Below are 15,156 nucleotides of genomic sequence, written 5' to 3'. Positions count from 1 at the left end.
CCGGACTCTTCATTAGGAATAGACGTGTAGTCTAATAATCAATAGGAACAAAGTCACCAGGATGGCACTTTTACTGTAAATAAGACTTCATTGGGGACAAATGACATGAACACAATATTGAGGTTGAGGCCTTATAAAGTTAACGTGAGGTTTTCCTGGCGCCTCCGTTAAGCTCTGCCCGTCACTTCCAGTTGGCCGAAGGACGTGATGACGTGGTAGTGCGCTGCCTCCTCTTCCGTCAGTTCGCTGTTTCCCGGCCGCACAACCACCACCGCGTTGACGCCGGCGTCCTCCGCCGCTTTGGCCTCTGCAATCACACGACGGTGGTTAACATTTAACTGAACTTTTTTTTTCTTCATACGATGACACGTGGCATCCGTAAAGCCGACATTTATGATTGAGTTTCAAATAAGACCCCGAGTAAATGAAATGAGTCTACCGGATTGTTAAAATTTCTGGGATCAACTCCTTGCCTCAAATAGCTTTATGAAGTTATAGAATGCATTTGCAGTTCCCTCAATTGACCTCGGCTCGAACTGATGCCATATCCAAATTAAAGAAGTTGGCATATGCAATTTTTTTTCTCTTTACTCTCATCTCTACTAGATGCCATGTCTCAAATCATCAAATATCTCGTCCACTTGAATAAATGCCTCATCTCAAGTAAATACTTCCTTTTTTTCCTGAATGATGTCTGCAAATTACTATTAATTCTTTGACTGCCAGACGTTTTCAGAAACGGGTTGTCCCCAGTGCCAGCCGATTTAAGCATTTTGACTGATCTTTCAAGGTCCATAGAAAATTATGTGTTTGGACTATGGAAACACACATACTACCAAATGAAAGATTGGACTCTCATCTTTCATCAGAAAAAAAAGTTTGTTTCTACCTTATTCCGTTTTTCAGTAATCAACAATAGAAAATGGTTAGTTTCACCTCTGTTTTGAAACAAACGTCTTTTAACGTCTTTGGCACTCCTCCATAGGATTTTACTAAACGTTATTTAACGTTTTTGGCAGTCAAAGAGTTAAAGAATGCTGCCCCCCCCCCCCAACAAAATAAACACTTTACCCCTAAATGCTACATTCTGAAGCTGAAAAAAATATTCACTTCTAAACAATTTTTATGTTAGTAAATATGTCCCTAGTTGGATTGTTAAAACAATTACAGAAGGGAGAATAAAAAGGTGACAACCTCGTGTGACGTCCGTCAGAAAGGTGATTTCCTCTGGCGGACAGCCGACCCTCTCGGCGATTCTTGCGTAACTTTTGGCGTCCACTTTGGCGCCGACAGCTGTATCGAAGTGACCATCGAACAACTGGGGGGGGAGAAAACATCAGTCACTATAACATGCCATAGACTGTTTGAATTAAAGCTGTGTGAATGTTAGAATTTGACAAAAAACTCATCATTTCCATCTGTCCACTATGAGTTTAAAATGTGTTGACAATCGGACAAAGTCTGTCTTGGAAGGACAGCCGGAAATAGCCGAAATGTCCACTTCAAATAAAAATGTCTGACTTCCTGTGTCTTTTCAGGCATGGGCTGTTGAGACTTTTCTGGCTCCACTCATGATTCCATTTTACTACAGGACATGAAACAGACTTCAAGGGCTGACTTTTCTACAACTCCCAGGGAGGCGCCACCGAGCAAAGAAGTCGAATGACGAAGAGAAATACTCACGTCTAAAACGTCACCCTCCACGGAGTGTGTGAAGAGAAGTTTTTGGGCTTCCACGCTGCCCGATGAGTAGATGAAGACCTTGAGGCCGTGCCCTCGCCACCTTCGGATGGACGGCGTCACGTCCTGGTAGATCCTGTGTACGAACGCACCGGCGTTTGCATCAATCGAGATCACCGTTTTTTTAAGATAGTTACAAACGACAAATTTGAAGAGGCGGCTTTTTGGAGTCCGTCATCTGATATTCAAAAGTGAGTTGAAGAGCTTCATATGGACAAAAGTCAGTCGCTGATGATTTGAGGAGTCCACTTACTCGCCTTTGATTGTGCCCGACGCGTACGCCACTCGCCACATGTGACCCTGGAGCCGCTTGAGCGCCGTGGACTTGCGGTCGGCGGCCATCTGCCACAGCACATCTTCCACCACCTCCCGGATGGCCTTCTCCTCGTCCGTGTGCACCGTCTGGTCCACAGCGTGGACGGGACACGCCCGGTTCTGCCTCATGTCCTCTTCGATCTATCACAGGGGCAATTGGGGATATTGTTATGCGTGTTATGTTATAAACGGTTACTGCGATTTTACTCTCTTCGTGTCGTCACAGGTAATCTTTTACTCATTTGATAGCATAATGTGTTCAATGACCTGTTTTTTCAGAAGATGAACATCCTGTTTGCACTCGTCTTCCTCCCAGTGAGCTGATAGGTAGTCTTCAAGATGCTCTCGTATGTATGGAAACAGAATATCCTGCAGTAAACAGCGAGAATGGTTATAAGTCGGTGAACCAATAAAAGCCCGATAACCCGAGTCAGAGAACTGCTGATGAGTCAGCCAACTCCAGCACTAGGTGAACCAGATTGAGCCAGAGAACTAAATCTTATGAGCCTGTCAAACCTTAACAAATCAACTTAGTTTTGCCACGCTGTAATGTGCCCGATTTGGCTCATTTCTGACACCTACGACACTTGAGTTTTGGAATGCACATTATAACCTGGATCAGTTGAATCAAGGCTACCAAGTCTCTTCTTGTTTGATGAACACATTTCATGGTTGGTGGTCACAATACGGTTGTTATGGCTGGTGGCAAACTGCTTGTTGTGCCCCCAACACAATGAGAAACCTTTGGTGGTGATCATTTTTAGATGCAAATGAGTTGACCTGATCTGTTTCGTTCAATAGTTGCTTGGTTTCCCCAATGTAGGTGTCATTGAACTCCTTCGGGTTACTGAGGTGCAAGCGCACGATTTAGCTGGCTCGCTCTTTTTCAACAAAACCTACCTTTACAAAGGTGATTGGAGTGGTTGTGCCCTCTATATCCAGCAAAAGAGCAGTGGTGCGAGCAGGAATCGCCACAGTAGCCATTATTAATGATTTTTCACTGCCTAGCTAACGTTAGCCTAATTAGCTTCGGCCGGCCGGTAGCTCGGTGTGTATGTGACGCTCACCGGTATTCCAAAGCTCGCGAATATAATTGGAAATTAGCTTTAGCATTAGTTTTTACTCCAGGGTGTTTTTTTTTATTTAATTCGTTAGCATAACTAGCATGTTTTTTTTGTTCAGCTAAACGTCGACAAGAGCAGGAGGTCCACGTTCGGCGACGATATAGTGCGCCCTCCAACCCTGCAGGTGGCGCTGCGGTGTATCATGTTTCGCCACCGAGCCAAGCAAGCGCCGCTCGAGCGAAGAAGACGTAGGCAAAGAGGGAGAACGGCTGCCAAGTAAATAAATGACAAATATTACCAATTATAACCATTTCGACAAATATTTGGTTTAACCCGCGGTCAAAGTGAAGCATAGGCTTCCGATTTGTGAGGCTAACTCTCCAACTCGTCTTGCGGTGAGCGCCAAGAATTGTAGCTAGCTTAGCTTAGCTTCTTCTCACTGACGCGACGCCAGCTACAAATAAGATAAAATACGTAAAAAGAGAAAAGAGAAACAAATATGTCGGACGACTGCGAGTTCAGTGAAGACGTGGGCATCATGAGGATGGAGGAGGACGGCGAGTCGTACAGTGACGACCCCATGACGGCGGCGGGCGACGGAGGCCTGGCTGGGGGAGAGGCCGAAGGGGCAAGGATCGACGCCAGTAAAAATGAAGAGGACGAAGGGTGAAAAGTTTTAAATGTGTTTCAATGACAAACTAGTCAAATTCAAGCTGTGTGTACCTGTTGTTAGTCAAATAGGGTCAACAAAATACCGTACTTAACCGTAAACCTGATCAACGTTTCAGACCCACCCGCCCACTTTACTGTACTAAACAGAGTTCCCCCCTCTTCGGCGACCCCCTCTATATCGCGGAGTTAAAGAAAGCGTTTTTTTCCCCCCATTTATTTTCAGGTTTTAACAAAATACGGGCAAGTTCGGATTTAGAGTTGTATGACTTCTGTGTAGTGCATCACTGAGGTCTACTGGGAGTTATACAGTGTAATTAACAGCAAGAAGAGGCAGAGAAGGTCCCCAATTATGCACAAGTAACAGTAGTTATAACTTCTCAGCATTTTTCTGCTCAGTATGTGAAAGTAGCAATTGTTTCAAGATTAACAATTAGTCTAACATTTATACTAACGTTCTTTAGCCTTTTTATGGCGTTAATCATTTTATGTTAGCATAGAACTAGGCCATCCATTTTACAGCAAGCACACTTCTACTTTTCATCTCTTCAAAGTGATGTTAGTCCCTTTACTTGACAGCGAGAGAATGAGAACTGGCACTAAAAACAATTTAAAGAGTGTGTTTTAAATGTTTTAATTAGTGTAAAGTGTGTGGGAGGGTTTGGAAAGTGCCTTGTGATAGACACGGGTTCACTGTACACCACATGTATGACTACAATTTTACACAGAAACAACAGGGGACTCTGGAATGGCTACTTTTGCCCCATTCGATTAAAAATAATTATTGCTGTAAATGCAGCACTTTTGCTAGGTTGCGTACCTCCCTACTGATGTGCCCTGTGAATGAATGAAAGCCGTATCATCATAATCATCATGTTTTCAATAGGAAGGTGTTTGTCGGCGGTCTCAGCTGGGACACGACCAAAAAGGACCTGAAAGACTACTTCACCAAGTTTGGGGACGTTATCGACTGCACTCTGAAACTGGACCCCATGACCGGCCGCTCCAGGGGATTTGGCTTTGTGCTCTTCAAGGAAGCCGCAAGTGTTGACAAGGTATAAATGCCATAAAGCCTTTTCAGGATTTATTTCAACTGTGTGCTTTGAATAAATGTTCAAATGGCATTTCAGCATTTATTTACTATCCTTGCTCGTGACTACGAATTGGGCCTAATAGTACTACTAGTGCAGTACAGTTGCCACATGACATGGTAGGCGTGCACCAAGTGGTTTTTACTAGACCACAGGATTTTATTTTATTTTTTTGGGTTGCCCAGGTCACCGCACAGAAGGAACATAAACTGAACGGCAAAGTCATTGACCCCAAAAAAGCCAAGGCCATGAAGAGCAAGGAGCCTGTCAAGAAGATCTTCGTGGGCGGTCTTTCTCCGGATACTCCCGAGGATAAAGTCCGAGATTACTTTTCCACCTTTGGAGAGGTCAGTTTGTCATTCGGGTCGTTTACCTATTTTTTTTTAATTAAACACCAGTCATATTTCTGATTTATTTAATCAGGTGGAGGCAGTCGAGCTTCCCATGGAGAGCAAAACCAACAAAAGGAGAGGCTTCTGCTTCATAACGTTCAAGGAGGAGGAACCGGTTAAGATCATCATGGAGAAGAAGTACCACAACATCGGACTGAGCAAGGTAATGCCCGACACGCCTTTGGGATGTCCAGAAATGTGTTTTGGTTTTGGTTTTTTTTTTTAACCAAAAAGCTGTCGGGACTGTCATGTGCAGTGTGAAGTGAAGGTGGCCATGTCCAAGGAACAGTACCAGCAGCAGCAGTACTGGGGAGGCAGAGGAGGGTACTCGCCCAGGTCTCGAGGAAGGGGAGGCGGTGAGTCCATAACTAAAATTTATTTTTTATAATAAAAAAAAAAAAAGACATTAAGATGTTGTTACATTGTCGTGAGGTTGTGTGTGTGTGATCCGATGTATGTGATCGTAGGTCCTGGTCCGAGTTGGAACCAGGGATACGGCAACTACTGGAATCAAGGCTACAGCAACTACGGCTACGGCAATCAAGGCTACGGCGGATATGGCGGCTACGATTATGGTTACGGCAACTATTACGGATACGGTGGCGACAGTAGTAAGTCTATGTGTGAAGATCTCTGTAAACCATTCGAACGAGCTAGATCATATTTTTATTGAGGGTTGGAGTTGGGGGCGGGTGGGGGTGGGGGGGTTTCGGGGGCAAAATATGGATATGATGTATTGTATTGTGTGTTGCAATACAGTATCAATACACCCGTCAAATATCAATATTGTCACTGTCACTATTGTCAATCTATAATGTCAACACTGCTTCTAAACATGTTTTATTAACATTGTGAGTGTATTTTTGTTTTGTTTTATTTCATTTTTTTGTGTACTTATTATGAAAGGACAGTTTTTTTTTATGGGATTTCCCTTCTTCTGTTTCATATACAGGTGCATCTCAATAAATTAGAATATTGTAGAAAAGTTCTTTTATTTCGGTAGTTCAATTCCAAACTCAAAAATTATTTCAACACTTTTTGTTAAGCTTAATTGTTTCCCAGAAGGCAAATTCCTACCTAATTTCTATGTTAATAAATCATTTTTGATTGTGTCATTCTAATTTCTTGAGATGGTGAATTTGGGGTTTGTTAGCTGTAAGCTTTAATCATCAAAATTATTTAAAAAAAAAAATAATAAAATCTTGAAATAATACAATCTGTGTGTAGTGAATCTATGAGTTCCGCTTTTTTGAATTGAACTGCTGAAATAAATTGAATTTTCCACTTATTGAGATGCACCTGTATATTGTGATGTTTGATAGAGCCGTTATTTCTGCATCATATTGTTTGCAAAATATTGCGCTAATACTTAATCATAATCCCTGAATGACACCCACCCATAGTCTGTTTGCTATTTGCCTCGCTCATTTGTTGACAACAGCGTTTTTGATTTAATTAACAAAACGGGGGGGAAGACATCACATTCAAAACAAAAATGTTGGACCACAGCTCTGTTGATGTTTGAATTCATAATACTTGATCAAACTTTACTACAACGCCGATGTTTGACACACTCACGTGCACGTTAACGGTAATAAACATACACAAAGCAATTTGCACATTGCCAACTATTGACCTGGCACGCTACATAAGTTTTTTGTTTCTTAAGGTTTTCATGTCGTATTCAACCTCCCGTTTTATCAATACTACGCTGACTCCGTAGGCCAAAGGTGGGCAAAATATGGCTATAAAACAATAGAACATGAATGTGATATTAGGCAATGCAAAAATATTAGTAAAATAAGGAATGAAAAAAACTTAATTTATTAAATTGCATAATTATAATGAAATTAATTCTAAATACATAAATATGGATCATTTCACATTTTTAACAATTTGACATACATAAAATACATTTGTAACACCATTTTTATTTTTTTAATAATTGACAAATGATGTACTTAAAAAATATATTTACATATTTTATTTTCTAGTGGAAATTCATTTTCACTTATTTTTTTTTTGTATTTTACCACATCTACAGATGACATTCGCAACCCTGCTTTGCGTCGGATACGTAATGATATTAAGCGTCTTTTTTTTTTTTTTTTTTTGCCGTGTCTTAACGCACCGTTGCGGCCTTGCACATTTGTCTGGGATGGCTACAGTTGCTTTCCAGTGAGTATTGGGTGTTAGACATCACAATTGTTGTATGGATTGCCTATTCAGAACTAAAGTAGTTTAACAGTACCAAATTCCTTTATTATTAGTCAGTTTACACTACTCAATAACTTGGAGATATTGGGCTTTCGGGTGAAAATTGAGGATCATATACTTAGCATTTTATTTCCATCCTAAATTTCACCAGAAAGCCAACTATCTTTTTTGAATAGCTTTAGAATCGATTATTGTAAGTGTCCCATCAAGTAATCAGATAAAAAAAAAAATATTTTTGCATTATTAAACACCACTTTGACTTTGAGTGTGTGTGGCTTTAAAAGGTGGGGCCTGTCGGGTGAGTGACGTGGGAGTCGGCGAATGAGTGTGTGTGTGTCAAGTTGGCCCGTTGTGACTCTGAGCTCAGGTTAGCCAGACTGCTAACTCGGGCTTATTTCTACATGGAATGGTGAACAAGTCTTTTAACTTTTTTTTTTTTTTGTGTGTGTAATGAAATTACTCGATAAATCAGTCCAGGCTTAAATTGACACAATACAACTCGGGCACAAGAAATGAATGCACATAACATTTGGTAAAAAAATTATGCAGGTTTAGTATGTCGTGCTTATTGTTTTATTATTGTTGTTATTATTACTTTGTTGTTGTTTTTTGCTGTCATCTGTAGATCAGCCGGTCGGCTACGGCAAGTCGCCGCGGCGTGCCGTTCACAGCAACAGTTACAGACCGTACTAAAAGGCTTGGGGGTTACCTCAAAGGACACAAGCAGGTATGCCCAATCCAACATGCCCTCACTCACCGTAAGACGTAAAAAAGTAGTCCTGTTGATTAACTGTTTGCTAATATTATGTTGTAATTTATAAATTTTCCTTGGTAACATAGAGGCTACACGGGGGGGCGATTATTTTTAACACCTGCAGCCTCCTTTGCACCTTTTTTTTTTTTCTCTTTCTTTTTAACTGTAAAGTTAACAGGTAAAGCACTACTACTACTACTACTACTACTGCCGTAATGGATGTACAGTTCACGGAAAAGCGAAAAAGAAAAACGAAAAAAAGAGGAAGTATGTTGTCTCTCCTAACTCTGACATACCTTGTTTGTACCTGCCAGCGGAGCTTCCTTGCAGGCCATGAGCTGACTCCAGATACTCTCAGGGCCCGCTCAATGCGGACCGGGTACGAGACGCATACGCTCTCGCTTGCTGCCGTTTGGTATGGTCTCACAACATCCTGTATATCAACTAAAAATGAAAACAACAAAACAAAAACAAAAAAAAAATGGGATACGATGTTGCCCCTTTTTTCTACTTTCCTTTACCCCGATTTTGAGTTGTTATGAGAGTACGTAGTGGTGCCTTAAGATACGAGTGACCGAGCAGTCATTTGGCCATTAGCTGTTTATGTAAAACCAACACACAAAATCACTCCCAGTGCAAATTTACCACAACAGAATGCGAAACCAGCACAAACCTTCAGCGGTTTAGCTTGATGCTAGCAAACAATGTAAAACAGCATAGTTGAGCTAACAAATAGCATGTGTGGTGCTGGTATAAGCAATTCAAATCCGTAGGAATAGCGAAAATCTGAAATATAATTGACAGCCATTATAAAGGCATCAGTGGGTGGGAGGACTTTTTTTTTTTTTAAGACCCAAAAGTGATTGAAAACATGGTGATAAATCACCAATAAGTGTTTTCCATGAAAAACGGGGTTGGCTCAAACAAAATCAATTTAAATGCATCTGTCTGTATTATACTGCCCCCATGTGGCCAAGGGGAATGCACCAGGCAGCGCAATCTGAACTGAATTTAAACCCATTGTTTACATTAAATTTATTTATTACTGTGTGTTAAAAAAAAAAAACAACATTACAAAATGTGTTTTTTTATGGGGGCGGGGGTTCTGGATCAGATTCATGGCATTTCATTTCGACGGGGGAAGATGATTTGTTACACGAGCATGGTCAAGGAACGAATTAAACTAGTATCTCAAGGCACCACTGTATGCGGTTAAATTTGCATAATTTTTTACAGGCCCCCACCACAAGTAATGATTATTTGGAATTAAGTATTTGCTCTCCAAAGGATACTACAGCAATGCAGTTGTTAATCTTTTTTTGCACTCCTGATGCTTTTTGTCTCTTGTCCATGAGCTAACAGCTTCTATGGACGGCGCCGTTGTGTTGGGGGATAACGTTTGCTTTCTTCGACATGTCTTCTCTTCTGTGTTACTGACTTCCTGTAACTTTTCTGTAAAAGTAGAAATATAAAATGTAAAACGACAAGAATTGCCACCTTTACAGACATTTGCACGCAATGTTTCCTTTTTTGTAATGACCATTTTTTTTCTTCTAGTCTTCAAGATTGCTTTTCTATTTAACGTGTGTTAATGTTAATATATATTTTTTTTTTGGCACACGGGGGATTCCTATTTATTGTGCTGTGCCAAAGGCGTGCGCGTGTGGCGGCTGACGTGTGCGTCTTTCCACAGGTGTCGCGGGAGCGAGAGGATGGAGGACGACGGGCGGCGGAGAGGCCTCAACGCCCTCGTGCTGATTGTAAGAAAAACAAACAAACTCAAGAGCCCATATTTACGTTTTATTTTCCGGAGTGTTCCCTGGATTTTATACCATTTTTTTTTGTTGTTTTGGGGATTTTCGCCTTCATTTAGAGGAGCTTTAGCCACTTTTTTTTTGTATTGTGAATGGCTTCATTATTAGACACTTATTTACAGCTGTTGATGCACATTTACCTTATTCTGATCATCAGATCTATACAACATTCGTATATATACACACAAATTGTATTCGATGTAAGCGTGACAAAACAATAAAACACTTGGTTTGGATTTCAAAATAATTTTGTGGGTCAACGTTGCACGGAGGCAGCCGGGAGTGTGAGCTTTCTGAGCATTTATTGCGTATGCAGCTTTAGGTCCGTGTACTAGTCGACGCTTTGTCCTTAGTGCCTCACGACGTGCAACTCGTATTGGTCAAGGAGGCCGCGAGCATGTGACATGCATACTAGTATCACTAGTGTAGCATAGTAGCTTGCTAGTATGGTTGAATTACAAACACGTAGGCCAAAAATGGCACTAAGAGTGGCGAGAAGGGGAAAAAAAAACAACTAGTGTGCTGAATTGTTTTAGTAAAGAAAAAAAGTATTGCTAAGACTGTGTGATACTAGTAATGTATTTTTTTCACTACTGTATGACATTTCAAACTAGTAAAACATTAATGAGGCAGAACTACTAGTATAAATTTGGTTGTACTTGTAAGGTCCAGGATGCTACTAGTGCGTGACATATGCCTACTAGATGGGCTGAGTAATGTTACTAGTGCATCACAGTATTTTTTTTATTAAAGTTTAATTATGTAGTAGATGACCAAATGTGGCACTACACTCTAAAAAAAATGAGAATTGTTGAATCAATTTAAGATTACAAATTGAATTGTTGACAAACTGCTTGAATTGGAAACACGAATGGAGTCGATGCCACAGACTCCCTGGTTTCACACGTCAGCGTCGTGATGGCCGCGTTCCCACACTCGCCACCGCTCGGCGGGAGCGCACAGGGCGTCTCAACACTTCGAAATGCTTTGGACAATTGAGACAGACACACTTACACACTCGCACAAAAGCGGAAGCGCAAGGATTGGGACGCGGCCCACACGTCGCAAACGACAAACGGAAACAAAGCTGATGTGTGAAAACCAGGAAGTCTGAAGTCCCGCCCTCCTCTGTGGCATATACCCCATTAAATTAATGCAAAGTGAATATATTAAGTTTAATGAACTGATAATTAATTAAACTAAATATATTCACTTTGGATTAACTTAAGTCAATTGTGTTACCAATTGAATTATTATTATTTTTATTTTTTTTAAGTTGCTCAACAATTCAATTTGTATTCTTAAATTAGTTCAACAATTCTCTTTTTAGAGCGTAGCGGTGGGGAAAACGCTACTAGTAAGACAACCGTCGTTCTAGTGTGCTGTATCCACTGGAAAGAGTTAACTCTTTGACTGCCAGATGTTTTCAGAAAAGGGATGCCGTGGGTGCCAGCCGATTTTTAGCATTTTGACTGATCTTTCAAGGTCCATAGAAAATTATGTGTTTGGACTATGGAAACACACATACTACCAAATGAAAGATCGGACTCTCATCTTTCATCAGAAAAAAAAGTTTGTTTCTACCTTATTCCGTTTTTCAGTAATCAACAATAGAAAACGGTTAGTTTCACCTCTGTTTTGAAACAAACGTCTTTTAACGTCTTTGGCACTCCTCCATAGGATTTTACTAAACGTTATTTAACGTTTTTGGCAGTCAAAGAGTTAACTAAACCCAGAAACGGGTTCGCACACTTGTATGCCACAACAACTAGCATAACAGCTTGACGACATGAGGTGCTTTGTTCCAATCGCCTTCTGAAGGATTTCGCCATGTTTTGCCCAACGCATAAACTGGTTGCGCATACACCGGATTGTCTTACTAGTGACGACAAATAAGCGTACTGCTAACATGGACCTTAAGTTGCATATCAAGGCTCGTGAATAATTGCTCAATTATTCTCAAAACAAAATTTGCTTTCCGTCGTCGATCCCTTTAAATGTCTAAAACGGCTGATTATATAACGTTGGTCGCGGCGAGGATGATTAGAATGAGGATGCTCAGCACGATCACGCCGATGATGATGAGCATTTTGATGTTTTTCCACCAGTACTTCCGGGCCACTCGCGTCGAGGTTCTTTGGAACGAGTCGGCCTGCAAAAAAAAAAAAGACATGAACATGAAATGAAATGAAAATGGGGCCGTACCGTTGTGAAGAAACTGAAAATGCGTATCGTGGTACACTTTGCTACGTGAAAACGCAGGGCCACAAAACACAACTGGACTGACGACCTCCCTGGTAGCTCACCGACGCCTGCAGGTCGCCGGTCTTGCCAATCAAGTCGTCCAGACGGTCTCCTCGCTCCAACACTTTGTCGATGTTGTCCTTCAGGATGACCTTCACCTCGTTCACTTGACCTTGCACGTGCTCCAGCTTGGAAGCTGAGCCGGCCGAGGGGACGTTTGGGTCAGCCTGCCAGGGGGGGGGGAAATACGTCCCAGGCAGTCAATAGTCGGGAAAAAACAAAACTGTCCATTTTGTCTTCAAAAATCAAATATATCAGTTTACGTCAGAGAACATTTAGTTTGGAAAACCCAACGTATTTTCAAACTCAACAATATCTGATCCTGTGTTTACGCAAACCTCAAAGTCTTCACTAAATGAATCTAAAATGTATGTTTTCAAACTCATTTCGGTCTTCAACGATTTCAACCAATGTTCAAGCTTAAATGTCTTTTCTTAAACATTGACGACAAATTAGTCCTCAGGGAATCTAACGTACGGTTTTACATACAGATTCTTCGGAAGTTTTGAATCATTACTGCCACCTGTGACTGAAAAAGGAAACTGCATTTTCCCTTCTTTTTTAAAAAAACATTTATTGAACATAGAAGACTAATACAAATACCAGTTAATCCAATTGACACTAATCCTTAAATAAAAATAAAATTGAAAACGGGGAACAAATAAAATAAATAAATTAAAAAAATTGCAATAAAAAAATAAATAATAAAAAAGCAATAACATTCAGACAGCTCCAAGAGTTATTTCTGTAAATAATTCTGTGTGGATATTATCAAATTTCATTTCTTGTTCGTCACAAATTTCAATCAAAATGCATTTTCCGTTCTTCACATACACAATGCAAACATGACCGTCACATCCGTAGCCGCAGGGCGGGAAATTCAAACCCAAATTCTGCCTGAAAACTATTGGCCAGAGGCTTGCAGGGTTACCCGTTGTGAACAGTTAAGGACGGTCAAATAAAAAGGCTATTGTAAAGATATTTTTGGCCAAATTGTTACATAGAGCAGCTTTAAATTAATGAGTTTTCGGAAACATCAGACATTTTTATTTTCAGTGAACTGAACATGTTTTGTTTGCTTTGTTACGTGTCCATGTTTTTTTTTTTGTATCTTATTTGTCCAACCGACCATAAACATAAAAGACAATTTGGTGTCTGATAGAAGTAGCGCAGCAAAAAAATCTGACAATTTATTTTTATTTTTAATATTATTAACTCATTCACTGCCATTAACGGTTATAGACGTCAAATGTTCATTTGAACTATTTCGCTTAGTTTAACATTTTCTTACAATTGTTAACAAGAGTATAAAAACCTACTTTTTTAATTGCACTTTCAGAACAGATACGAAATTTGTGATTAATCGTAAATTAACTTGTGAAGTCATGCAATTAATTACGATTAAAAAATGTAACTTCAATAATTAACTCCCGATCAATCATACATTTTATATCTGTTCTAGATGTACAATATTTTTCTTCTTCTAGGTTTTCATACTCTTGTTAACAAAAGTGGAAAAAATGTTCAACTAATAGAAATAGTTCAAATGAATTTTTGACGTCAATGGCAGTGAATGAGTTAAATATCAGACAATTTAGAGTCTTCAACTTACCTAATGTTTCCTTTTAAACATTTTGACAACCTTGCATTCATGTGTTTGTCGGCATTGAAGACAATTTAATGGACCCAACGCCCAAACCCGGAAACCTTCTTCTTTTTAGTACTGTCATATTCGCGGCATGATCACACCCGCTGACACACACCAGTACAGCATTTTTGGTTTGTCTATCAAACTCCATCTAATCTTATCAGTATCGATGAACTTCCTCCTCAGTGAACAACACAATCGGAAAAAAACAAACAATGACCAACGCTTAACTGCCCTAAACTCTCGCAACCGCACAGCCTGGCGTCATCCGCCAAGCTTTACGTCCCGTCACATGACAGCCTCAAAAACACTTACAGGAAAGGAAAAGCCTCCCGGATACAAGAAGAGGGGAAAGAGTGACAAAAATAACCCCGCACTCACCATAGTAACTCCACTTGTGGGTTAATAATCCAAAACTAAAATTGGCAGGCGCTGATCTGTGCTGCTTCTTGTGACTTGGCTGCTGAAGGTTCCACCTCTGCTGAGTTACTCATTAACTCCCACCCGCCTCAATCAAAGTCTCACTGGCTTGACAACAGCTGCTACCGGCGGGGCCCCAGAAGCCATCTTTGCACTTTCATTTCCTCCTTTTGTGAGCAAAGAAGTAGTACACATGAGGGTTTTTTTTTCCCCCGTGTTTTTTTTGTGTGTGTGTGTGTGTGACTGGCTCTGGGTCAATGCAGGAGACGTGTAAGCTCAAAGGTCACTCAAGAGTAGCAAGCAGTTAAGCGCAAAGTCAGCTGATGGCGCCACTTGATTTCCTCGTTCTTGCGTTTGTCAGATTGATTGCCTTTAAACGCGCAGCGCAATGTGCCAGATACATTAAATAAGGACAAATTAAGCATGAGTTAACAGTTTCTCCCGCATATTGGCCTATCCTCGGATATTTGCTGAATAACTCACCTTTCCACTGTTTTTGTTGCCAGGCCAAAAGCCTGTCTAATGTTAAAGTATTGCTTTGGCGCCATCTTGTGGTATTCTTGTGCCAGGGAACTCAATATCAATAAAAAAATACTAACGTTCTTGTTAAAATGTGTGTTTTTTTTTCTTTATAATAATCTAATAATAATAATAATAAATTATAATAATCTGCCTGGTTTGTATGATGGTCACATGCAAAAGCAATACAACACGCTGTTTGTTTTCAC

At 40.4% G+C, this 15,156-nt stretch overlaps 3 protein-coding genes across 4 annotated transcripts; 1 reads left to right on the top strand and 2 right to left on the bottom strand.

Annotated features, from left to right (window-relative positions):
• Positions 1–56: 56 nt before the first annotated feature.
• On the bottom strand, positions 57–3,199 carry enoph1 (enolase-phosphatase 1). Its single transcript, XM_077585789.1, has 6 exons — positions 2,956–3,199; positions 2,323–2,424; positions 1,994–2,196; positions 1,684–1,816; positions 1,195–1,318; positions 57–307 (listed from the first exon to the last, which is right to left on the bottom strand). The coding sequence occupies exons 1-6, from the start codon at positions 3,037–3,039 to the stop codon at positions 168–170; spliced, it is 786 nt and encodes a 261-aa protein (XP_077441915.1). The 5' UTR covers positions 3,040–3,199; the 3' UTR covers positions 57–167.
• A 49-nt stretch (positions 3,200–3,248) lies between these two features.
• On the top strand, positions 3,249–10,292 carry LOC144063859 (heterogeneous nuclear ribonucleoprotein D0-like). Of its 2 annotated transcripts, none has more exons than XM_077585788.1 (8): positions 3,249–3,395; positions 4,675–4,843; positions 5,065–5,226; positions 5,303–5,434; positions 5,528–5,627; positions 5,739–5,882; positions 8,114–8,215; positions 9,936–10,292. In XM_077585788.1, the coding sequence occupies exons 1-7, from the start codon at positions 3,322–3,324 to the stop codon at positions 8,179–8,181; spliced, it is 849 nt and encodes a 282-aa protein (XP_077441914.1). In that variant the 5' UTR covers positions 3,249–3,321; the 3' UTR covers positions 8,182–8,215; positions 9,936–10,292. The 2 variants fall into 2 exon arrangements, with proteins under 2 accessions (XP_077441914.1, XP_077441913.1); XM_077585787.1 differs by having other exon boundaries at positions 3,339–3,785.
• On the bottom strand, positions 10,030–14,905 carry LOC144063861 (vesicle-associated membrane protein 8). Its single transcript, XM_077585790.1, has 3 exons — positions 14,390–14,905; positions 12,363–12,527; positions 10,030–12,208 (listed from the first exon to the last, which is right to left on the bottom strand). The coding sequence occupies exons 1-3, from the start codon at positions 14,390–14,392 to the stop codon at positions 12,071–12,073; spliced, it is 306 nt and encodes a 101-aa protein (XP_077441916.1). The 5' UTR covers positions 14,393–14,905; the 3' UTR covers positions 10,030–12,070.
• Between the last annotated feature and the right edge of the window lie 251 nt (positions 14,906–15,156).

This window comes from Vanacampus margaritifer, chromosome 14 (assembly GCF_051991255.1).
Source record: "Vanacampus margaritifer isolate UIUO_Vmar chromosome 14, RoL_Vmar_1.0, whole genome shotgun sequence".
In the NCBI taxonomy this organism is placed as follows: Eukaryota; Metazoa; Chordata; class Actinopteri; order Syngnathiformes; family Syngnathidae; genus Vanacampus; species Vanacampus margaritifer.
Note: the sequence above shows the minus strand (reverse complement) of the source record. Positions and strands in the feature narration are given on the sequence as shown.

What these genes read in the sequence shown, in the direction of transcription:
- enoph1 (XM_077585789.1), bottom strand. Translation starts at nt 3,039, where the DNA reads ATGGCTACTGTGGCGATTCCTGCTCGCACCACTGCTCTTTTGCTGGAT. An exon ending in CTCCAATCACCTTTGTAAAG is followed by an intron (nt 2,425 to 2,955) that starts GTAGGTTTTGTT and finishes TGTTTACTGCAG; the next exon opens with GATATTCTGTTTCCATACAT. An exon ending in TCTGACGGACGTCACACGAG is followed by an intron (nt 308 to 1,194) that starts GTTGTCACCTTT and finishes GTGTGATTGCAG; the next exon opens with AGGCCAAAGCGGCGGAGGAC.
- LOC144063859 (XM_077585787.1), top strand. Translation starts at nt 3,619, where the DNA reads ATGTCGGACGACTGCGAGTTCAGTGAAGACGTGGGCATCATGAGGATG. An exon ending in AAAAATGAAGAGGACGAAGG is followed by an intron (nt 3,786 to 4,674) that starts GTGAAAAGTTTT and finishes TGTTTTCAATAG; the next exon opens with GAAGGTGTTTGTCGGCGGTC. An exon ending in GTCTCGAGGAAGGGGAGGCG is followed by an intron (nt 5,628 to 5,738) that starts GTGAGTCCATAA and finishes ATGTGATCGTAG; the next exon opens with GTCCTGGTCCGAGTTGGAAC.
- LOC144063861 (XM_077585790.1), bottom strand. An exon ending in CCGGCGACCTGCAGGCGTCG is followed by an intron (nt 12,209 to 12,362) that starts GTGAGCTACCAG and finishes TTTTTTTTGCAG; the next exon opens with GCCGACTCGTTCCAAAGAAC.